Here is a 21,848-nt window from a genome sequence, read left to right as displayed (position 1 = left end):
GTGGCAGGTAGAACTGGGTATATTCGTTCATAACGTGATGCACACTCCCATGGCGACGCGAGGCATGTTTAGAACGTCTGATAGATGAATTGGGAAACAGGAGCTTGTAAAGCCTACAAACAATCTATTCTGAGTTGGGGGAATCAAAGATTGAATGCACGTTGCTATATCTGACGGAAGAATCGTGTTTGCCTTCCGAAGACAAGCTTTGTAAACGCCTTTATAAGATACGAGGGAGGTCATGTAGCAAAGTTAGAGTTGATATAAGCCTACTTGGTTTGACTTGGACAAGTTCCATCGTATGAAGAACGGCAAGACGAACTTGGCAACTATCCATTGAGAGAACCTGCTTGGTGGCCTGAAAGCATATAGGTACTCACTGTTAAGTAGAAGCACAGTGACTACGATTACGACTTGATTGAATTCGAGCGCCATCAAAACATCAATCGTGGGCGAGCAGGTTTGCTACTAGTCTCTTCTTGACCATACAATTTGAGGCCTAGGAATGCTCCGTTCCAGGCATTGAGTGGTTGGTAAGCAATAATTACAAGGCAACACCACCCATCCATGAATGTTAGCCCTAAGTGGTCTAGTGAGTACAGTCAAATGGGCGGCGATGCTGGAGCTTCTAGGTGTAAAGGCTTCAACGTGTAGATCAGTTGTTGTTTGCAGCAAGAGGTCGACTTGGCTGTCAAAAGCTAACGAGATATATCCCTGAGACGTCGTGTTCGGAGCTACGATGACGCGGCGGTGAAATAGATAGCGCAAGGAAATGTGCGATGTCGCGCAGAGGCGGCATGTTTGTAAGGCTACAATCGCATGATGTCGACAAGTGGGTCTTCCGTGGGCTATCCGAGGACCCTCCGAGCATCGTGTGAGAAGATCTGATAAAGGGGCACGTCAGTCCACTCCGGTCTGAGCGGCTTTTTCGTTCCCGGGTGCGTAAAGCTACCAATGAAGCCTTGCCATCATCGGCCGACTCGCTCTTTGATAGATTAAAGTGGATAAAACGCGCAAAAGCCCGGCGCGCGTGAAATTATCGCCGATCGACCGCTGCGAACTCCTTCTAAAGCGTGCAGCTATCGCCTCCCAACGCCGCAACGCTCGCTACTGTTCTTCTTTGCTTCTTCCTACGTCTTGCTGCACCTTTACTGGCGACTGCTATTCTCTCACTTTGCCCTCGATAGTTGCGACGGCTCCCTCTGCGTCTGATTTGCGTCTGCTTGCGCATCCCAAACACCACGAATCGCAGCCCTTGCGTACCTGAACACCCCGGAACCGAGGCGCTGCCACCGCCACCCCGGCCATCCTTCACCATGGATATCGTCCTCGAAATAGCAGATACTTTCCTCTTCGACCCTTTTTATGCCACTCTGCTCCCAGCACATGCACCATCCCTCAAGGCCAATGCGACTTTCTCGAGTCCGAGACACGAGCCAACCAGCTACGCCATCCCCCACGCGACCTGGCAGTACGAGCCCTCCACCAAATATTTCTCAATTGAGCCCTCCAAATATGCCTACATGAGCCAATGGTCTCGCGATGACTGGCAGAGACAGGCATTGTCCCTGTACTTGATTACATGGTAGGCATCTCCCTTCGACTTCCCCTCCAGACCCCGACTAATGCGCAAACTGTAGGCTGTTCGGTGTCCTCGTTTACTATGTCTTCGCAAGCGCCTCGTACTTCTTCGTCTTCGACAAAGCCACCTTCGCCCACCCAAGATACCTCAAGAACCAGATCAAGATGGAGATGAAGCAAGCCAATATCGCCTTCCCCATCATGGCCATCTTCACCGTGCCCTGGTTCCTACTTGAAGTGCGCGGCTACGCAAAGCTGTACGATACCACAGCCGAGGGCCCAGGACGGTGGTACAACTACCTACAGTTCCCCATCTTCGTCACCTTTACAGATCTGTGCATCTACTGGATCCACCGCGGACTGCACCACCCCAAGGTCTACAAGCACGTCCACAAGCCCCACCACAAGTGGATCATGCCCACTCCCTTCGCCTCGCACGCCTTCCACCCCCTGGATGGCTATGTCCAAGGTCTACCGTACCATATCTTCCCCTTCCTGTTCCCTCTGTCCAAGTTCGCCTATGTTGCCCTATTCATCTTCGTTAACATCTGGACCGTGCTGATTCACGACGGCGAGTATGCGCACAACTCTCCCATCATCAATGGCGCCGCCTGCCACACCATGCACCATTTGTACTTCAACTACAACTACGGCCAGTTCACCACTCTTTGGGACCGACTGGGTGGCAGCTACAGGAGGCCCAATGATGAGCTGTTCCAGAAGGAGCTCAAGACATGCCAAAGCGAGTGGAAGAGGCAAGCCAAGGCCGTAGATGAAATGGTTCAACAGGTGGAGGGTGAGGACGATCGCAAGTACTTACCCAATGAGCCCAAGAAGGTCCGTTAAACATGGCACGTCCATGGAGCCAGAGTAGACGTTGGCTCATCACTGAGATGCCGTTATGAAAAATGATGGGCGGAGAGAAACCGCACCAGCATACGGTTGCTGCGCAATCATATTGTTAGGTGTTGACGAGTTTCGCTGTGTATATACCGTTCTTCGCCCTCGCTGCATTATAACTTTTGGGATATAAGGCGCGCCGCGGCGGCTGCCTCACTTGTAATAATTCGGAGCTTAGATGCATAACGTCCCGGCCAAATTTGGAACGACGTTAGGAAGGATAATATTAATTCGATACAACTAAACTCAATCTTGTCAATATTTCCCCCTGTCACTGTGTACATGTCGTTAAACTTTGGGAACATGCACTGTACTCTCCGACATCGGACCCTCTTTGTCTTGGAAAGATAGTCATGAACAAAAGTCTTTCTCCTCTCATTTGCTTTCCGTCTTAAGGCGCCATCTAACTCACGCCCCTGTCCTTCCCCCTTGAATAGTGCCTCATTTCGCGACAATGCTAACCACATCCTCATCACTGACCACGTGCCCTAGTCCCACTCTCTGGGGCACATGTCTCGCACTCGCACCCCACACCAAAGCATGCTTGAACGTCTCTTTCAGCGTACGATGAACCTGATCACACACATCCTCAATCGTACTTCCATGCCGTACAATGAGTGCCTCGTCGAAACTCGGGTCAATGCCCTTGCGCTTCGTGTAGATGCGGATCAAGCGCAGTTCTTGCCAGCACCGGTCCACGACGTCTTCAATGCCCAGGTCTAGCTCGCACGACATGACGACCGTGTGTGGTTCGCGTGCCAACTCGTCCAGATGCGGTAGGCCGATGCTGTCGATTTTGTTGTAGATATAGAGGCATTTGATGTACTTTCTGTGGTCTTTCATGATGGTGTCGATGAAGTCGTCTACGGTGGCGTTCTCGTCGCGAACCAAGACTTCGCAGTTTAGCATTTTGTAGTCTTTGAGGATGTTGTAGACCATTTTCTCGTCGAGGTGCTTAGGTGGCGCTTGGAAATTTATCTTCATGCCACCTGCTTTTTTGGGCTTGAGGTAGATGTTGCTGTCCGAAGCGTTAGTTTGCTGCTGCGTGGATATTTGATTGATAACAGAAAAAAATGAATAGACGTACGGCGGCTCTCTGTTCAGTCTGATACCAACGGCCTCCAACTCTGCCTCTAGCAACCGCCTCTGCTCCGCCTTCTTAGTCGCATCTAGAATCATGCAAATCAAGTCACTTGTCTTTGCTGCACTGATAACCTGCCTTCCTCGTCCCTTTCCCTCGGCCGCACCCTCGATGATTCCTGGCAAATCGAGAACTTGGATCTCGGCACCTCCATACTCGAGCACACCAGGGATTGCTGTGAGCGTGGTGAAGGAGTAGGATGCAGCTTCAGACTTTGTCTTGGTCACTCTGGAGAGGAAGGTGGACTTTCCAACTGAGGGGAAGCCAACGAGGGCAATGCGTGCGTCGCCGGATTTGGAGACATCGAAACCACTTCCTCCGCCACTACCTGCACCTGGACTGGGCTCGAGGAGTTGAGCACGGAGACGGGCGAGTTTTCTGGGTTTAGTCAGCCCTGACTTGAACCTAGAGATTGACGTTTGTTATCTTGTACCCTTTAAGAAGACCAAGATGATATTCTGGGTTTCTATGTCAGCACGTGATGACCCCAGCAGCTCAAAGTTTTCGTAGTACGAGACACTACTAAGCTGGCGTACCTGTAGCCTTGTTCTCTACGCCTTGTTAGTATTGTCCTTGCATTGCTCTTAGCCGGGTACTCACTCTGCGTCCTTCGCATCTCATCCTCAATCCTGGCGGGGCGTTAGCGCTTGGCATGTCAAATCTTCGAGCCTGTCCCACTCTTTGATCTTCTCTGTAATGTTCACCATGTTGGCGGCGTGCTCTGCACTCTGTGTCAAAGAAGGGAAAGACTAGGGTGAGCGGTCGTTTTCGAGCGTATGGCGATCGGTCTCCGGAGACATCACTATGGACGAGCTTTTGGTGTTGCAGTCCAACGCTCGGGTTCCGTTTCAGTCTAGCGCGCAACTTAGCGAATGCACGACTCTCGTGCGTCATCTCGACTATTAGCTGTCAGCAGTTCTTTTTAGAATAACTCGACTTTAAACTCTGCTAATGTTTATTACTCTTCTCTGACGTCAGCTTCGATGCATCTCGCCCCAAGATGCTTTTCACCAAAAAGGATCCCTGGCCACACTCCCACCATGATCTCATTGAGCACTACTACAAACAGTACGACGAACAAATCGCGTCTGGCGAATACCAGCCCTTTCTATATCCATGGGGAATATACGGCGCCCTGGCCGTCATCATATACCTACTTGTTCCCCACCAGAATAGACCGTGGTTACGAAAGTGTCGGTTCCTAGCATTCGCCTGGATGGCCTGGTTCGCAGCGTATGCAACACTATACACAAAAGCTAGGGGGGTGACGCCAGCTATAAGTATAGGTCTGATGAGTGCTTGGGGTGTTATTTGGGCGAGCGCAATCCTAGTGTGCAATGACGCGCAGACGGACTTTATGAGGATCGAGAGAACGGAAGGCGCCTTTGGGAGTGCGAAGAACCGGCCAAAAGATAAGCACGAGGCGAACGGGACTTCAGATATCCAGGAGCAGCACACAAAACACCAGATTGACGCCACAACTAGTGAGATTTCGAACGGCCATGCTGGACCCCGAGACCGGCACGGCTCCTTTGCATGGCAGCCCTACCCTCACTCCCCTTTCATCGAGCGCTTAGATTGGGTATGCGATATATTCTGCAACTTCCGCGGCGCAGGCTGGAACTGGCGGACGTCCGCTCTCCCTCCGCCACCGAAATGGGTGCAAGAGCAGCTCCACCGCAATTCAGGAGACGTAGTGCCCAAACATTCGTACAAGATCCATGCAGGCCAAGTCAAGGCGTATGCTACAAAAGACGAGCTATTATGGGAGAACGCAAAGAAACTTGTCAAGGGGTACTTGGCCCTCGATGCACTGAAAACAGTCATGATGTGGGATCCGTACTTTTGGGGCTTGGTCGAAAGGGCACCGCCGTCGTACCTGCCCGACTTCATCACCTCGAGTACTGTGCTAACACACATATACCGCATGTCTCTCTCCATGCTGGGAATCAAGTACGCGCTACAAACCATGTTCGCCACCGCACCACTCTTATTCGTCGGCCTGCTCGGTCCTACACGCATCGGCGCGCGTGCAGAGCCCTGGATCTACCCGGAGACATGGGCTTCTTATTCTGGGGTGCTAGATCGGGGCCTTGCGGGGTGGTGGAGCAGCTGGTGGCATCAAACCTTCCGGTTCGCGTTCGAACAACCAAGCCGCAAGATTATCGAGATGTGTGGCATGGATAAGAAGGGTAATGCGGCCAAGTTACTACAACTGGTGGTTGCGTTCGGCCTCAGTGGTGTGCTGCATGCTAGTGGGAGTTATACCTGTGCGGGCGAAACGAGACCACTGAGAGGGCCGATGGCGTTTTTCCTCTTACAAGCCGTGGGCGTCTTTATGGAGATGGTTATTATCCAGGGGTTGAAGTCTACAGGTATACAGCGATCCATGCCGACCTGGCTGAAGCAAGCATTTACGTTCGTGTATGTACATGTATGGTTTTATTACACGGCGCATCTACTATGCGATGACTTCGCTCGAGGTGGTGTCTGGTTATTCGAGCCGATTGCTGTCTCGGTGTTTAGAGGATTGGGCTTTGGTGCTGATAGTAGGGATGGGTGGTGGTGTTGGGGTGGCCAAGTCGTGCGATGGCATAGGGGAGAGACGTGGTGGAGGAGTGGGCTTGCTGTTTGATGCTGACGCTATGCGGCCATGTAAAAGTTTTACAGGGCGCAGTGTATAGCAGATGATTGCTAATATGGAGGGGTTGTTATAGAGAGGGTAGAATCGGGCAAAATTAACGTTACATGACCCAATGTCAAACAAGAAACACGTTCATGATTCAAGTTGTGTAAAAGGAGCAATGACTGATGGACATGATCTGTATGTTTTCCGTAGACTCAAGTTCGTAACAAGCAGTTTTGACTCGAGAAATCTGAACAGGAAGCAACAAGGCGATGGAACGTATATATTAGGCCGCGACGGGCGTCTTCAAGTATGGAGCTGCGCAATGCTATGGAAATGCAGTACAACTGGGTATCGAAAACGAGAAAAGACAAAAAGGAAAGAGACATTATGCTTTTGCTTCGCAGCAAGTGTAGTCTAGACATGACAATCCGAGCAACTAAAAATGGGAGTGCTAACGGGACAGCGCCTCGATATCGTCTCTCAAAGCTTGAGACAAACAACACAGACCGCAAACTCCTGAAATCTCATGCTAATATGCTAATATAACGTGTCCTCGAACCTCGGTCGGTAGGACATGAAGTGTGCGTTGTTAATGTGCCTCAATAGCCGGTGGCTGCGAATTGACCTGCAGCGTCGGCGCAATGGGATATGGCAAATATTGATCGTGCTGCTGCCGCAGCTCGGTCTGAACATCATCCTCTTGCGTAGCAGGCCGTGAGCCAGTATCGGGGCCGAGATGTGGATCGGGTATTTGAATGTCGAGCTACAATTGTTAGTTACTGCTTCGAAGCGTATTGGGAGAGTTGGATGTGCATACTGTCAAATACCCCGTCCGCCGCAAGGGGATAATCTTGACCGCTTCTTTGGCGCCCACGTCCCGGTTCCAATCTTCTATCCACCGCTCTAGCTCTGCGAGTTGTCGCTTGACGCCCGTCAGGCCCACGTCGTCCCACAGCCAGAAAGTAGCTACGCCCATGACGGTGTCGAGCCAGGCCCTGAAGGTAAAGGGATCAAATGCGTCTGTGAGCGTGTCGTTTATTCTCTTGATCAGTATCCGGAAGTCATCTTCGGTGATCAGGGGATCCAAAATCTCCGGGTACAGATTCGCATAGGTAGGTGCCAGGTCGCCCTGCATCATCCAGTCCCGCTTTATGCGAATGATGCGCGTTGTGTCGTACAGCTCCGAGTCGAGTGGCACATGCGGATTCGGATGGGGAAAGCATGGATGTGAAGGCCCCCACGGGAACTCTGATGCAGCCTCGTCGCCGTGGGCAGACGCAGAGCGACCAGAACCCAGCGAGGTGCGTCGCGAGCCTGGCAGCGAGACGCGGGACAGTTCGGGCTTCCTAGGCCTCGCCATGCCTGCTTCTATGTCCTTGTCTGCATGGCTTGGTGCACGATCAAGTGCGTCTGCTTGCGGTGGCATTGCAGAGGGCCCTGGGGTCGGCGGCTGCGAACTGGTGTAGAGGCTCCTTTGATTACGCGGAAGACCAATGCTTGTGCGACCGCTGACGCTGTCCTCGCCCGTAGAGCGTTCGACGACGAGCGACGAAGGCGCAGGGCTCTGGCGGCTCTGGCGACGCTGCGGGAGCGTAAGCAGAGGATACTCGTCACGGGCGCCAGTCAGGACCTCGTCGACGGGTAAATTGGGATGGTATGCTTCGCGGGGCTCGGACGGCGGTGGGGGAGGATGGTACTGGACGGCAAGCGTTCGTGGGGACGAGTTGACGGGATTCCAAAGACGCGAGGCTGGCAGGCGCGGCGGGCCCTGGTACAGCGAGCGGAGGTTTAGATTGAAGATGCGGTTGGTGAGAGACCAGCGGGCAGGCACTGGCGACGGAGGAGGCGGCGCAGACGAAGCGGAGGCGGTGCGTGAAGGCGCCGTGTTGAATGCTGATGCAGTGTTTGCGAGCGTCCTACTGCTACCACGGCGGCCAACGAGTCCATGCGCACGTGACAGGACAGAACAGGACAGGACAGGACAGGACAGTCGCCCACAGTGACAAGGCGGACGGAAGAGCAGTCAGGCGCAAGACAATATCGAGGCGGCTACTATGTTAGTTTTGGTAGCTATGGTCGAGATGTCTGCTTCCTCGGGGCGCCTTGGGATGTGTTGTGCGTCTAGAGCTTCTCTCGGGATGTGATGTGATGTGATGATGTCTGGTCTCAGTCTCAGTTCTCGCCCGTTTGTGCAGCAGCGCCATCCAGCTTGGGTCCCAAGGTTTGGGTGGGTCCTCAGCTTCTTTCTTCCCTGGTTGCCCAAAAGCCATTGATTGCATTATTGTGGCTCGTGGGCCCAAAGTCTGTCTGTGTCCGGGAGCGAGCGACCCCTGCCTCTCGAGCGCGTGCCTGCATTAACCCATAAGCATCAGCTTCATCACCGCCAGGACAATCGTTGCCTGGTCTGCTAATAACAGGAACACGGTTGATCCCTTCAGACTAGGAGAATAGCATTGGCTGCCATCTCCTCCCTCCTTACTTCTCCCGCTTCTCCCACCACCACCATCCCCGCATTCCCAGGGACCAGCACTACTCTCTAACGTTCCCAACCGTTACGTTAGAAGCGTGCCCGAGTTTCAGGAACCCAACATTTGTCGGGTCCTAGCCATGTGTTTTTTGGGTATTGAATCCACTGTGGAGGCGCTCTGCAATCCCTGCCTTTTCTCCACCCGCATTGCGGGATGCTGCAGGTGCATGCTTGACAGGCCGACGACGTACACTCCATGTTGTCAGCTTCATCCTTTGATTATCGAAGAGCGCCACATTCACCATAAGCGGCCTCGGTCCCGCCTCGCTGGGATTGCTTTACGTATGAATCTAGAAATGTTCGTCCGGTCTACCCGCCCCCGTTCGCTTGTCATCTTCTCTCAATCAATCTTAGCCCTTTGTTATGCCGCTATCCCCCTTTCCTGAACACATTCCGAAGACAGACATGTCAATGCAATGCTCCATAGAAGTCGTGTTTTGATGCTTCCCTGGTTCTTGGGTAGGGGGACCCCTGAGCCTTGTGAGTCGTGGCGGCGGCCGAGCTTAGCATCTAAGCTTCACTGTGACACACGCAACATCGACAAATGGACAGCCAAGTGAGCAATGGATTGTCATTGTACCTACTAAAGATTACTTTGCGTCTTAGCTGATGTGCTGATCTACCTGATCCGACCAGCGTTCAGTCCCTGCTAGTAGGGCATAGACATGGCCCTACCGGAAGATCGCCCAATATGCGAAATTATACATCGAAAAGCCTGTCATGCCTGCCTGTACCTGCACATGTACTTGCAATAGCCGCGTGGCTCGTCATAAATCTATCTACTTCGTACCATGGGAATATCTTTTAGAAGCTCGCCGGCTCCTACCTCTGGTCCGTGACATGCATATACCTATGCACGTTTGTTCGCGTTCGCTTGCATCTTCCGCATAGCTTCACGATGAGCGTCCATCATATGGCCACTGCGCATCATGCTGTCTATTTGCGACGCGCGTTGCTGCTGTATCTTCTCGCGCTGCTGCTTGTCCATCTCTCTCTGTCGTCTCTCGTTCATCAGCGCTACACGTTGCTGTTCTGCAATGTAGGCAGCCGTCTGAGGTGTCCCATCTCGCATGGTATCTCTCCAGCCCGCATAGAGCTGCTCGCGCTTCTGTTCCGATTGTGAACTAGATGCTCGTTTGGGTTGGTGTGAGTCGAACCCGGCTGCTGCTCCTTGTACCGCCCATCCTTTCTTCGCCCACTTCTGGGATGCCGACGGAGGCGTCTTCCTTTGGGAGGTCATAGAAGCTTGATGCTGAAGAATCGGTGATGGTGTTTGGTGTTGGAGCAGTTGTCGCCGTTTCGCTAGCGTCATGTTCTCTTGCTCGCCTTGGTCCGCTAAAAGATTGCCCGACGACGTGTGTGGTGTTAGCGATTGTGAAGATATCCGGTTCTTCATCAACTTTTCGCGCTGGCCCATGAGGGTATTACTTGGAAGAGGCGAAAGAGCGTCGAGCCGAGTTCCGGAGCTAGACCGCGAGACAACGCCTGGAGACACAACTGGAGGCGATCGCGTCATTGACCGCTCGTCCACCAGCGAGCCTTGGGAAAAGGTCGAGGTAGATCGCTGGAGATTCAGACCACCGCTTCTATGCACTCTACTTTCTAATGAGGTTCTTTTTGAAGCCTTTTTGCTGCCCATTAACGGCGATGCGATCTCATCGCTGACGGGTGCTGGCGTCTCCTCGAAGCCTTCCTCCAAGATGACGCCAGGTGACGCGGGGACTAGGAGATCGTCCAAGTCAGGCTTCTCCGCGGCTTCCAGGTGCTTCGCCCACTCGTTGGTACGATACGACAAGGCAACCTTGGAGAGCCTCTCGGGAAGTACACGGTCCTTTAGGGTGCCAACTTGTGGCTTAGCATGCTCCATCTGTGAGCCTGCAGATGAAGCGTCTAATCTCGTAGATTTTAATTGTGGGCCTTCGCTGCTCCTATTGGTGCTAGAATCAAGTGTCTCAGCTCGAATCCGAGAATCGCGCAGGGACGATCGTTTCTCTTGAGGCTCGTCGGGCTTGGGATCAGTGCTGCTAGTAAGGGATTGTCGGATGGCTGGTTGTGGTGGGCTAAGATCTGAAGTGTCCTTGTTAGTTGGATTACTCTGCTCTACGTTCACATTGGATTTGAGGGGTCCCAATGGTTGAGAGTTGGCTGGTTGAGATGTGCTCTCCTCGCCGTTTTCGCTCAGCGTGCGGGCCTCGACATTGTCGCTCTTTGATGCCTTGGTAGAAGCTACACCGTCCGAGTGTTCTCTTGCAGTACTGGTCCCAATCAAAGTCGCATGTTCGGTACCAATGGGTGAGCGGGGAGGAGAAAGGTGATGCAACGAAATATTGTCGTCGTCGTCATCTAACGTCGCGGCGACGGATGATGCTCGGTCATCTTCAACATACGGGATGTTGATCAGATCTTCTTGGGATTCAGAGATGTCGCGTCGAGAATGGCGTCTCATTGCTGACATGTCAGAAACACGTTTGGAAATGGGTCTGCGGGTGCAGTCGGCTTCGTGCTCGGTCTCCGCAAGGGCAGACACAGAAGCATTGTCCTCTTCCTCACTCTGTGCATCTGCTTCTTGTGGTACCGTGAAAGGAAGAGGCACAATAGCGGGAGGCGGTGGCGGGGCGGAAGGGCGAAGACTGCTCCTATTCGTTACAACAGGCCGAGTCACATCTGAGGGCGCGGTTCCTTGGGCGTTTGATAAAGTGTCGTTTCTATCAGACCCTACTACAGGATTGAACTGTTTGTGGTTGATAGGGTTACCTTGAGCATCGATGTGCTGGATATCTTCGTCCCTCAGTACACTGACAGTGACCGTCGTGCCTGCTGGAGTATCGGGGTTGGTTGACGCCATGACGCCACCCTTGGATATGTTGACCATTTCCAGACTATCATAGCCATAGACTTCCGTCCCTTGGATGCTGGTAGATCCTTTAGGACTTGTGATGGAAGATCTGATGCTCGAGTCTTGTATGCTTTTATCGCCGTAGGCGGCTTCCCATTGCGAACGTTCTTTTTGGAACTTGTCCTCATTCTCATGGCCAAGCGCCTCCTCTTCGCGGTCTCGATCCTGCTGTTCCTCCAATTTCTGAGTGGCGCTCTTTGCTCGATGCTCCTTGACCACCTTCCAAACGCGCATCTGTGACACGACCCCAAACACTGCAATGATAACAACGCCAGCCAGTTCCGCCTTGATGTTCTTAGTCACAGGGTAGGTGTTAGTGTTCAAAGGGAAAACATTGTCGTTGAGATCTTGACCAGTTAGCGGTGGTCAACGATAGATACGTTCCCAACTTACTCCAGAGATAGAGCCAAAACTCTTTCCAGCCCGCGCCAGCGAAGCAATCAATTCCAAGGATCGTAGCAGTGGCGCCCGAAAACGCGATCGACGCAATGAGACTGTGGTTCCTTGTGTAGTGACTGAAGGACAGTGAGTATCCGCCAGCACTCATGCACCCAATGAAGATCGCACGACCGGTAGCTGAAGGAATCAAGCCGCCATTCCTGAGGCTCAAGAACCACATGCTCAGGCAGAATCCGCCAAGCAGACACCCAAAGCCTTCGGTGATATCAGAAAATATCAGCGACAGGACACCAAATATTACTCCGGTGAAGAAGGCGGCGACAAAAAAGGCACCTTGAATTGCATCTGTAACTGGCGGAGTCATCAAGTAAACGATGAGAACCGTTACGGCAAGTGCAGTCAGATATGCGGCAGAGCCGAACACGTATATCCTGATCCTTGTAAGTCAAGGTTTCAGACTGATACGCAAAACACCTACCACTTGTTCTTGATGCCAATGACGGCATATACCAAGCCTGTGAGAAGTAATAAAGCGCCACTTAATCCCATGGCTGGTGTGAGCTTCGGATGAATGGGCAGTAGATTCTTGGAAACGCCTGTCAACGATTGACTGTCAGCTTCCTCTCTTCGAAACCAACAGGGACATGGTGCATATTACCCGCAGAGCTCGTGGGTACTGGCTCATTCGATGTGGTAGTGGCTGGTGCCTGGATGACGGTGCTAGCAGTTGCTGAAGGCTCTGCTATGGATGAAGAGCGAGTGGACTCAGTCTTTGGCCGTGAGGATTCTCTAGATGGCGTAGCTGTCGCTGAAGGTGATAAGGAGAGGTTTGTCGTCGCGGAAGGAGCGGGCGTGTTGTTGGAAGGGCTGTCATCTTGTCGACGCACGGCTTGCGGGACTGCTGCCACGGATTGCAGACACAGGATAAGGGCGAGGCAGAGAAGAAGGCTGCGGTAGGAGCGCATTGTGGATGGAGGTGTGAAGATGGCGTGGCTCAATAATGGGTGATGCGTGCCATGGGATGAAAGTTAATATTACAATTAGGGTTATAGAAGTCGCGATTGAATCGTAGGAAGGCGCTTGACACGAGGAGTCTAACTCGGACGATGATGGGCGCGGAAAAGAGCGAAAAAGAGCGAAAAGAAATGGAAAGGAGTGTTGAGGTAATTATGACTTGGTGCTGAATGAAGGGACGAATGAAAAGAAAGTCAGCTCAGACACGTAGGCGTAAATGCTAGAGAAGGTGCAGAAACCGGCTGGCAGGCGCAGGCGAGGGTGCATGTCGGCCATAAAAGAGCATCAGCACGCCTTGACCAGATGATCCATTGCTCCCGCGGGTTGCAAGAAGCGAGAGGCTCGTAGAGCTTGGGCCTGGTTGGCAACCAGGGTAGCTGAACTATGAGGAGCTCTTCGGACCATGGCGGCGTCAAACGGCGTTCATTTTGGGACGAGCACGTCTCGAAGTGGAGTGGGTTAGTCCTCGGACATTCAGAAGGAAATTGCAAGTCGTCAGCCACCGTCCAGTCGACGTTTTCGCGACGAGCGACGCCCGAAAAGAAGCCGCTGAGACACCAAGGGAGGGGGGTTGGTTCTCTCGAGCGCTTCGTTCGTACAGGCCAAAACTACGTGTACCAGCAAAGCGGGCGTGCACATCCATGCGTGATGAGTTGTGGTGCGCGGAGCTGAGCTCGCATTATGCGCCAAACGGCCTGGGTGTGAGAGGTTGATGGAGGAAGACGCGTCGAGGGGGAAGCGAAGTCCAACAGACCAGTCACATGTGCAGAGTAGATCCATGCGCATTCTGATTCGTAGGGCTGCACCTGTTGGAAATTGGAAACCAGATTTTTGACAAGCCACAGGTGCATAAACCGCGGGCTATTATGCATAAAGACGTCCTGTCCCCATGCCAGACATGTGCTGCAATCATCATGATACATACGTACAGTACTACCGCAAAGTTGAGGCCCTCGACCTGTGGGCGTATGTCACGACGACCCAATCTCCTCGGCTGACTCGAACCGTCGAACTACTCTCGTCGTCTGGCAAGAGAGGACTAGACAGCACGGACAGATCGCTTGCCGATGCAATGATCTGCACAATCGATGCCGACGATCCAGTTCTTAGAGTTTCGCTTTTGTCCGACAAGGAAATATGCCTCACACCCGCCAAATCGCTGCGCGAGTCTCAGCGTCGACCTGGACATCAGGTAACTGTGCAACTGCTGCTTCTGCGTCTATTCGCACTGCATCCCGAATTGAGCGTCTCTGGTCTTGCTTCAATGGCACCTTGGACGAAGTAATCCAGGTCCTGGCACGCGCTTCGAACGGAGGGTCCAGGAGCTATTGTGGGCCCAGTAAGATTGGCAATAGACGCAGAAACCATGAGACACGACCACCCTGCACGTCACACAATGGCTCCTCTCCATCTCCATCCTCTCTGCCTGCAATGGTAGCAACGTGTGGTTCAATGGAACGCTGGAGTGCGGACGCAGGTCGTGTTCCACGGCAGGAACACGTACTGTGATGCTCGTACTTCGGCTGCAAAGGCCGTGGTTAGTGCACACGAGGCTTGCAGGCACACCAAGGGCCCATCCGTTTGGCCTCCCGCTCACCATGGTGCTGCCGGTGGATCAGTAGATATGCGATTGGTGGTTGACGTCTGAAGCGAGTGCAGGCAGCAGCGTGCAGCAACCCCAAAAGACTAGTGGTGCACAGGGTCCAATGAAACGGTAGTGGCAGTGTTTGAGCTCTCCAAATTAAGCTGATGATAGCATTTTAACGGAATAGACTATCAGACCGCAGCAGCATCCTCAACCAACAAGCCTCAGCCGTCTACTAAGCAGCAGCTGTCAACCGCTCCAAAACCTGCGGCTACCCCCCCTTCTTCACTCTGGTCACCTTTCGTGCGGAGAAGGTACCCCGCCTCCCAACTCTCCAAGATCTCGCCCTTATTCTGCTCGGCTCCACTTCCATCTCGCCAGAGACATACTCCGTACACACCTAGCTCACAAATGACACCTCCTTTCTGCAGCTCTCCATTGCGAAGGATGGCATTTGTCAGTGGAGGCGGTTCGATCATCTCCATCAAGATGTACGCCGGCCAGTGTGTCTCTGGCAGTTTCTCCAAAAATGGAGGGATGGCTTTCCGGTAAATGTTGTTGCCACCTCCCTCGCGTTGGGGTTTCAGAACATATCGAGATGCAGATGCAGGATCAGCGGCAAGCCTCCTTGCTTCCCTTCCCGCCTCGCTGCTATCGAGCGGGTAGATGGGTGCAAAGGTGGCTAGCACTCGAGCTGCAACCTTTTCATCCGGAAGGAAGCGTTTTAGATGCGGTGAGTGTGGAGTAGCTAGCACTTGTTGAACCTTCTTGCAGCCAGCGAGATGCGTCAGGATGCTGGGGCATTTTATAGCACGGCTCTTCTCCAGGTGAAGCCGAGCAGTCCAATCTTCGTCCTTCGGGTAGTCATCGGGCGAGTAGCCAGCTCGGAAGTAGATCGTCGTCACCTCGTACGACGTCGAAGGTGAGTTGGGCGGCGTGTAAAGCAGCGTTCGATCAGCGTCGAGTTTAGTGTGAGACAGTGTTTCTCCGAATGGTAGGCGGAAAGAGCGAACCCCGTTCTCTTCCAACAAGGCATACTCGAGATGTCTCTGATCGAAAACGTTTCTCTCTGGATCTTGAACAATGAATAACACGCATAAGGGACGGTTAGCCTGAGATGATACATAGGCTTTATGTGCGGCAGCGAGGCCTTTCGCCAAGGATGAAGCTGATCTGCTCTGTTGGAGTGCTTCGGCCTTGACGATAGATGAAGTTGAAGACGGATAGGCATCGATCGTGAGCAGATACCTATGTAGAGCGGACACCTGAGATGACAGACCACCGAACGAGGAAGCAATGGTATTGAATTCAACCTGTTTCAAGCTAGGTGCAGGGTTGGCTTCTGACGGGTCTTGGTGTACCATGTAGTCCGAGCGGAATAGTCCAAGGGAGAGGTCTTGAGCATATCCTTCCTCCTTCACCATTAAATGAGTTTGCCATAGCTTTGTAACGAAGTCGTCAATACCCAGCAGCTCTTCAACGATGCTCTGCAACCATGCCTCGTCCCTCGCGATTGCTGAGTAGAGCTCGTTGTAAGCTCTCTGTATGGCAAGACCTTCTTCGAAGCATGAAGCCGGGAACAGGCTGGGAAACAGGGTGACTGGAGCCGTTGTCGCAAGCACACCAGAAGGATCCTGCGATGGTTGGACAAATGCTGGAGCCGGGCGGACTGCTAGACCGTGCGCTATTGACCAATCTTTGAGATTCGAAATCAGATAAAGCTCTTCTTCCTTGGAGAGCTCTGGAGGGTAGTCCGCAAGCGATATCGAGGCCATGCTTGCTGCTTTCGTTTGGTTGTTGTCGACGCTGTTGCTGAGGAGGAGTCTTCAAGCGGCAGATTACAGTGAGAGACGTACAAATGCTGCCCGCACTAGCGAACTAGCGATTGCCTCAACTGCCCCACCAAACCCGGATGCATCTTGCAGGTGGTGAGGGACGCGTGCTTAACAAGACCAAATCGGTGTTCTCAAGCACACCATGCGGACTGCCTGGCTACAAACGTCAGCCAACGACTTGGTGTCTTTCGCCCCGCGACGCGTTTGCACGTGCTCTCGCGTGCTCGTTTCCAGGAGCCTGTTTAGCGCCAGCTGTTCACCTGGGCACGACCGCAAAGACTACATGCCTCACTTCACAGAGCCTCATCCCGACGAACCTCGCTATTGTTCGTATGGTGCCTAGTTTTAGCATCTCTATCTACCGCGCAATTGGTTATCCACACAGTCGGGCCCTGCTGCCACCTCCACTAAGATGCTAGCCAAAGACCCTTGGCTATGGACTGTGGACAATCTTGTCGCAGAGCTATGCCACTCAGAAGCTTTGTTTCAGGCAGCAGGCTACGGATTAGGGAACTCCCCTAACCCGGCAATGCTCGAACACCGCATACGAAACCAACAGATCACGGGAGTAACCTTTCTCACGGCATCAAGTACCCATGCTCTAGGACTTGAGTTGGACATATATCAGCAAGCGGCCTTATCGGCAGTCATTCGCCTACTTCGCCATCGATCCTTCATATACAAGCAGTGCGCAGCTACCAAGGGTGTAGAATCGTTAGATCTCAACAGTGCATCCTCCTCGCGCGTGCCTAATACCTTTAGTGATCCGGAATCTATCGATGAGACTGGCCGAAAGCGAAGGAAAGTCGCGCACATTATTACAGAGCCGCTGTCTAATACTTCTCAACCGGCGTTGGAAGCAGCTACAGGGTGGACCGCGGGCAATGCCTCTGATCAAGCTATCTCTGGTGGCGGCGAGTGGGATCATCTATTGCGACGACACCAGCCGGGCGGCGAGGAGGAGATTGACCTGGCAGAACTAGATGACTCTGAAGATGAAGAACGAAGTGGATATGCAGATGGCGCAGAAGAGGAACAGGATGTGCCAGATGAGGATGTGGAGCCTGAGCAGGGAGCGCAAGGCCGAAGTAAACTGAGTTCTGAACAAGTCATTGAGATCATCAATGAGCGCATCGATTACTACACTAATTCTTGGAAACCTGATAAAGGAGCGGTCAAAGGGGAGGAAATTCTATACGATCCAAACGCTATGTGGGAGAAAGCAGAAGCTACAGGGCAAAGACAACAACTTGTGGACAGACACGAGACGGACCTGGCATACTATACCCAACGTCTCGACAGACTATGCGACGAGATTTTAAAGTTTCCCGGAAGCAACGCGGACCAGGTGCGCCACCAGTGCCGCAATCTTGAGGTCACGATCGATTTGATGCAGCTGGCCGAATGGTCGTTGTCTATCTACAGATTGGAGCCCGTCTATGATAGCGACGACGAAACTGACGGCCCAGATACCAGCAATGAGCCGCAACTTCACGCTGGCATGCATCAGTCAAGGCCATCGGTCGAAATCGTTGATCTTGGGTCACCTGAAACCTCGGTAGCGGAAGATGTGATTATTCTCGACCATTCTACTGAACTCGCACGAAACATGGACGCCCACCATGATCATACCCCCACTTTATCTCATTTGCAGGACGTTAGCATTGCTGAAACAGTCGAATCACCCATATATGCCAATCCAGAGCCTCCTGCTCAGGCCCGCGCTCTTCCCTTGGGCTTACACGGAGATGAGCCGGAACACGCATCGATTGCGACAATACGTGGCTGGAGATGGGCCGGCTTGGTCGATACGCAAGATCGCAAACGTATCGTTTCGAAAGCTGTGCTTGAAATGAGGACCGAAGACCGCGAACTGATACGCACCAGACTAAAATTTGTAGGCAAAACGGACATGATCAAAGAGATTAGGGCCTGCCTAGGGATGATGTTCAAGGGACTGAATAAAATGCAAGGCGTGCTTTCAAAGGATCTACCCAAAATCGTTACCTTGACAAGACTTTTTCTGTCCTGGTGGCTTTGCGACGACTACTCCAGAGAAAAGCCGTCCATTTGGCACCTTGAAGAGCTCCAAAAATGTCTGGACGAAGGTGCTCCCGATTTGAGGATATTTTGCGACTACCTTGACACAATCATGGCAACGACTTTTAGTGAAGAAGCTTTGAGACATCCAGAGCGACCTTCACAAGCCGAAGTCATTGAAATCTCGGATGACGACGACGAGCCGCCAGCTCGACCAACTACTCAACGCAAGAACAGGCCGAATAAACTTGTGGGTATGGAGCAGGGTTCTGTCATTGTACTTGATTGAGGAAGATTCCTAAGATGTAGGCTGTATCGGCAGTACTGAGTATTCTTATTGAAATCATGGGGCATTGCAGGACATGAAGCCGGGGCAAGGCGAGTCTGGTGGGATGCAGTTTTTCTAATTTGGTACCGCTTTCACTAAGCAATCGACAATTTCACCCATCAGTCGATATGCCTCGGTAGTGGGGTGGTCTACAATTGCCGGAAATTCTTTAACCGGCAACATTCTATGTTGATCAATGCTGATGAACGCCTCTAAGGGGATGACAGGCCCTAAGCGTGCATGGTAAAAACCTGGGGTAACATGCGTAATAAGTCTACCTAGGTAGTTATTCGGTTCGATCGCTCGAGCTAGAAGCAAGATGCAGTGTAGGACGAACGTCACAAGGTTGTTTTCGGTCCGAAGTCTGGAGCGATAGAGAGAGCTGTGCCATGCTGTGTGTCCTTGAGGGCGGAGTCAGCATCGGACAGGTTGTAATATGCCAGGCTTTTGCCTTTAATCCGACGTCAAGACAAATTAGCGATTATGAAGATGGCGTCGGCATGCCATCCAATCATGGGCCGCTCATTTGATGCCGACGGCCGGGCCAGGCTCGGAGCTATCCCGCTTAGCTTTCCATCTCGTTCCGCATATGAATGATTTCTGTCCGTCCGTCTCTCTGACACGCTTCCGAACCACTCTTCTTCGTCCTCACGTTCCCCCCTCCCCCAATTATACCACTTCAACCTCATACTTCTCTCTTGCTTTTCCACGCGCTGCGCAATAGCCCACCATGGAGGCTCTTTTGCGCCAGTCGAGGTCCATGTGCCCGTTCCTCCACAAGACCTCCCCCGCCACTCTTCGCTCGCTCTCTACCACCACCGCTGCCGCTCGCCATGAGGCCTCTCCTGGGGCCGGGTCCATGTCCAACCTCCAAGTCCTTGCTCGTCGCTGCCCAATCATGGGCAAGGCACTCGCCGTGCAAAGCGCTCGCAATGGCAACAGCGCTCTTGCCGGCGCCTTCGGCGGTGTGCGAGCCTACCACTCCCGCGTCAATCGCGCCAAATTGCACACTTCCACGGCGAAGGAGGCTCAGGCTGTAGATATTGAGAATGTCAGAGGCAAACAAGGTATGGCACACTTCCGGGGCCCCGCACATGTCGCGCGTCATCCGCGCCAGACATCGAGGTCCTGGGCTAATTGACTCGACATGTATGGCTAACTCGATGCAGGTCCTATCCCATTCGCGCACGCAGCTCAGAAGTCAGCCACGGCTAAATCCACCCATGTTGGCGCTCCGCCGGCCCCGCAAACCGTCAAGTTCGATTACGAGGGCTTCTACCACAATGAGCTGGACAAGAAGCACAAGGACAAATCCTACCGCTACTTCAACAACATCAACCGCCTAGCCAAGGAGTTCCCCCGCGCCCACAAGGAGTCAAAGGAAGACAAAGTCACTGTATGGTGCTCCAACGATTACCTTGGCATGGGCCGCAACCCGCATGTGCTCAAGGCCATGCATGAAACCCTAGAGGACTATGGTGCTGGCGCTGGAGGCACTAGGAATATCTCTGGTCACAATCAGCACGCGGTGGCGCTCGAGGACACGGTTGCAAAACTCCATGCGAAAGAGGCCGCGCTGGTCTTTTCCTCGTGCTATGTTGCCAACGACGCTACCCTTGCGACTCTCGGAAGTAAACTGCCCAACTGTGTCATTCTCTCGGATAGCCTGAACCATGCCTCGATGATTCAAGGCATCCGTCACTCTGGCGCAAAGAAAATGGTCTTCAAACACAACGATATTGCCGACCTTGAAGCAAAACTCCAGTCGATTCCGTCAGAGTACCCTAAAATCATTGCATTTGAGAGTGTGTATAGCATGTGCGGCTCAATTGGGCCGATTGAAGAGATTTGCGATTTGGCGGAGAAGTATGGTGCCATTACCTTTTTGGACGAAGTCCATGCTGTAGGCATGTACGGACCACACGGTGCTGGTGTTGCTGAGCACCTCGACTATGAAGCCCACAAAGCGGGCAGGCCCCACGGCACGATTCAAGATCGCGTGGACATAATTACTGGCACACTCGGAAAGGCCTATGGCTGCGTTGGCGGGTACATTGCGGGCTCTGCTAAGCTTGTCGATACGATCAGGTCGCTTGCACCTGGCTTCATCTTCACCACCTCCCTTCCCCCAGCCACCATGGCAGGTGCCAAGGCTGCCATTGAGTATCAGACCAATTATCAGGGCGACAGGCGCCTCCAGCAGCTGCACACTCGTGCGGTGAAGGATGCCTTGAACGCGAAGGACATACCGGTTATTCCGAACCCAAGCCACATTGTCCCTGTACTTGTAGGAAACGCAGAAGTAGCCAGAAAGGCCTCTGATCTGCTGCTCGAAGACTGGGGAATCTACGTCCAAGCCATTAATTACCCAACTGTCCCTGTAGGCCAGGAACGTCTTCGCATTACGCCTACGCCTGGGCACGTGCGCGAGTACCGCGAACACCTAGTAGATGCTGTCGACGCCGTCTGGAAGCAGCTCGGTATTAAGCGTACCAGCGAGTGGGCTGCTGAGGGCGGCTTCATCGGAGTTGGTGAGGCTGGCAAAGCGGACGAAGCTCCTCTTTGGACTGACGCGCAGCTCGAGCTTGACACCGTCTTGAAGGAAATGAAGGCTGGCCAGGGCGCCACTGGCGTGCTTGAGGCTGTTCTAGAGAACGAGCGTAAGGCTACAGCCCACGCCGTTGCTGCAGCTGCTTAACTCTTCCATATGAGGTTTGGGGAGCAGGTAGAAGTAAGGTCTGGACGCTCGTTTGGTATTTTGAGACCTAGGATAACACTGAAGCGATGATAGCGCAATCAATCTGTTGTTCATCTGTCCATGTTTGATCCTAGTGCGAGTAGTGACATGCAAATGCTAACCTAGTTGTGACGGTTCTAACATCTAACCCTCTCTCTCTCTCTCTCTCTCTCTCTTCCCTGATGGTTCCCGCGCGAGTGCACGGCCATGTCTTGGCAGCCGGTGACGCTAGGTCA

General features: G+C 52.9%; 8 protein-coding genes across 8 annotated transcripts; 4 read left to right on the top strand and 4 right to left on the bottom strand.

The window, feature by feature from the left end:
• The first annotated feature begins 929 nt into the window (after nucleotides 1-929).
• On the top strand, nucleotides 930-2,701 carry K460DRAFT_303010 (uncharacterized protein). Its single transcript, XM_040929928.1, has 2 exons — nucleotides 930-1,585; nucleotides 1,641-2,701. Exons 1-2 carry the CDS (start codon nucleotides 1,317-1,319, stop codon nucleotides 2,425-2,427), a joined length of 1,056 nt encoding a protein of 351 aa, XP_040793705.1. The 5' UTR covers nucleotides 930-1,316; the 3' UTR covers nucleotides 2,428-2,701.
• A 221-nt stretch (nucleotides 2,702-2,922) lies between these two features.
• Nucleotides 2,923-4,329, bottom strand: K460DRAFT_401168 (P-loop containing nucleoside triphosphate hydrolase protein; the record flags this gene model as incomplete). The annotated part of the gene is made up of 6 exons (XM_040936395.1): nucleotides 2,923-3,499; nucleotides 3,569-4,000; nucleotides 4,056-4,080; nucleotides 4,159-4,173; nucleotides 4,223-4,251; nucleotides 4,301-4,329. 6 exons carry the CDS (start codon nucleotides 4,327-4,329, stop codon nucleotides 2,923-2,925), a joined length of 1,107 nt encoding a protein of 368 aa, XP_040793704.1.
• A 224-nt stretch (nucleotides 4,330-4,553) lies between these two features.
• On the top strand, nucleotides 4,554-6,693 carry K460DRAFT_361895 (uncharacterized protein). Its single transcript, XM_040932542.1, has one exon. The coding sequence runs from the start codon at nucleotides 4,623-4,625 to the stop codon at nucleotides 6,255-6,257; it is 1,635 nt and encodes a 544-aa protein (XP_040793703.1). The 5' UTR covers nucleotides 4,554-4,622; the 3' UTR covers nucleotides 6,258-6,693.
• Nucleotides 6,410-8,765, bottom strand: K460DRAFT_423674 (uncharacterized protein; the record flags this gene model as incomplete). Its single annotated transcript, XM_040938206.1, has 3 exons — nucleotides 6,410-7,014; nucleotides 7,069-8,173; nucleotides 8,731-8,765. The coding sequence occupies 3 exons, from the start codon at nucleotides 8,763-8,765 to the stop codon at nucleotides 6,841-6,843; spliced, it is 1,314 nt and encodes a 437-aa protein (XP_040793702.1). The 3' UTR covers nucleotides 6,410-6,840.
• A 455-nt stretch (nucleotides 8,766-9,220) lies between these two features.
• On the bottom strand, nucleotides 9,221-13,537 carry K460DRAFT_391482 (uncharacterized protein). Its single transcript, XM_040935834.1, has 4 exons — nucleotides 12,732-13,537; nucleotides 12,552-12,669; nucleotides 12,068-12,504; nucleotides 9,221-12,021 (listed from the first exon to the last, which is right to left on the bottom strand). The coding sequence occupies exons 1-4, from the start codon at nucleotides 13,036-13,038 to the stop codon at nucleotides 9,629-9,631; spliced, it is 3,255 nt and encodes a 1,084-aa protein (XP_040793701.1). The 5' UTR covers nucleotides 13,039-13,537; the 3' UTR covers nucleotides 9,221-9,628.
• Nucleotides 13,538-14,792: 1,255 nt separating this feature from the next.
• K460DRAFT_361892 (glutathione synthetase large chain) lies at nucleotides 14,793-16,782 on the bottom strand. Its single transcript, XM_040932541.1, has one exon. The coding sequence runs from the start codon at nucleotides 16,445-16,447 to the stop codon at nucleotides 14,897-14,899; it is 1,551 nt and encodes a 516-aa protein (XP_040793700.1). The 5' UTR covers nucleotides 16,448-16,782; the 3' UTR covers nucleotides 14,793-14,896.
• Nucleotides 16,783-16,907: 125 nt separating this feature from the next.
• K460DRAFT_274958 (uncharacterized protein) lies at nucleotides 16,908-18,836 on the top strand (the record flags this gene model as incomplete). Its single annotated transcript, XM_040928000.1, has 1 exon — nucleotides 16,908-18,836. A coding segment is annotated over one exon (1,929 nt), but the record flags the coding sequence as incomplete, so codon positions are not given.
• A 696-nt stretch (nucleotides 18,837-19,532) lies between these two features.
• On the top strand, nucleotides 19,533-21,693 carry K460DRAFT_302990 (5-aminolevulinate synthase-like protein). Its single transcript, XM_040929927.1, has 2 exons — nucleotides 19,533-19,942; nucleotides 20,045-21,693. Exons 1-2 carry the CDS (start codon nucleotides 19,606-19,608, stop codon nucleotides 21,571-21,573), a joined length of 1,866 nt encoding a protein of 621 aa, XP_040793698.1. The 5' UTR covers nucleotides 19,533-19,605; the 3' UTR covers nucleotides 21,574-21,693.
• Nucleotides 21,694-21,848: the final 155 nt, after the last annotated feature.

Source organism: Cucurbitaria berberidis (genome assembly GCF_010015615.1).
Source record: "Cucurbitaria berberidis CBS 394.84 unplaced genomic scaffold K460scaffold_1, whole genome shotgun sequence".
In the NCBI taxonomy this organism is placed as follows: Eukaryota; Fungi; Ascomycota; class Dothideomycetes; order Pleosporales; family Cucurbitariaceae; genus Cucurbitaria; species Cucurbitaria berberidis.
This window is presented reverse-complemented; position numbering and strand designations above follow the sequence as displayed.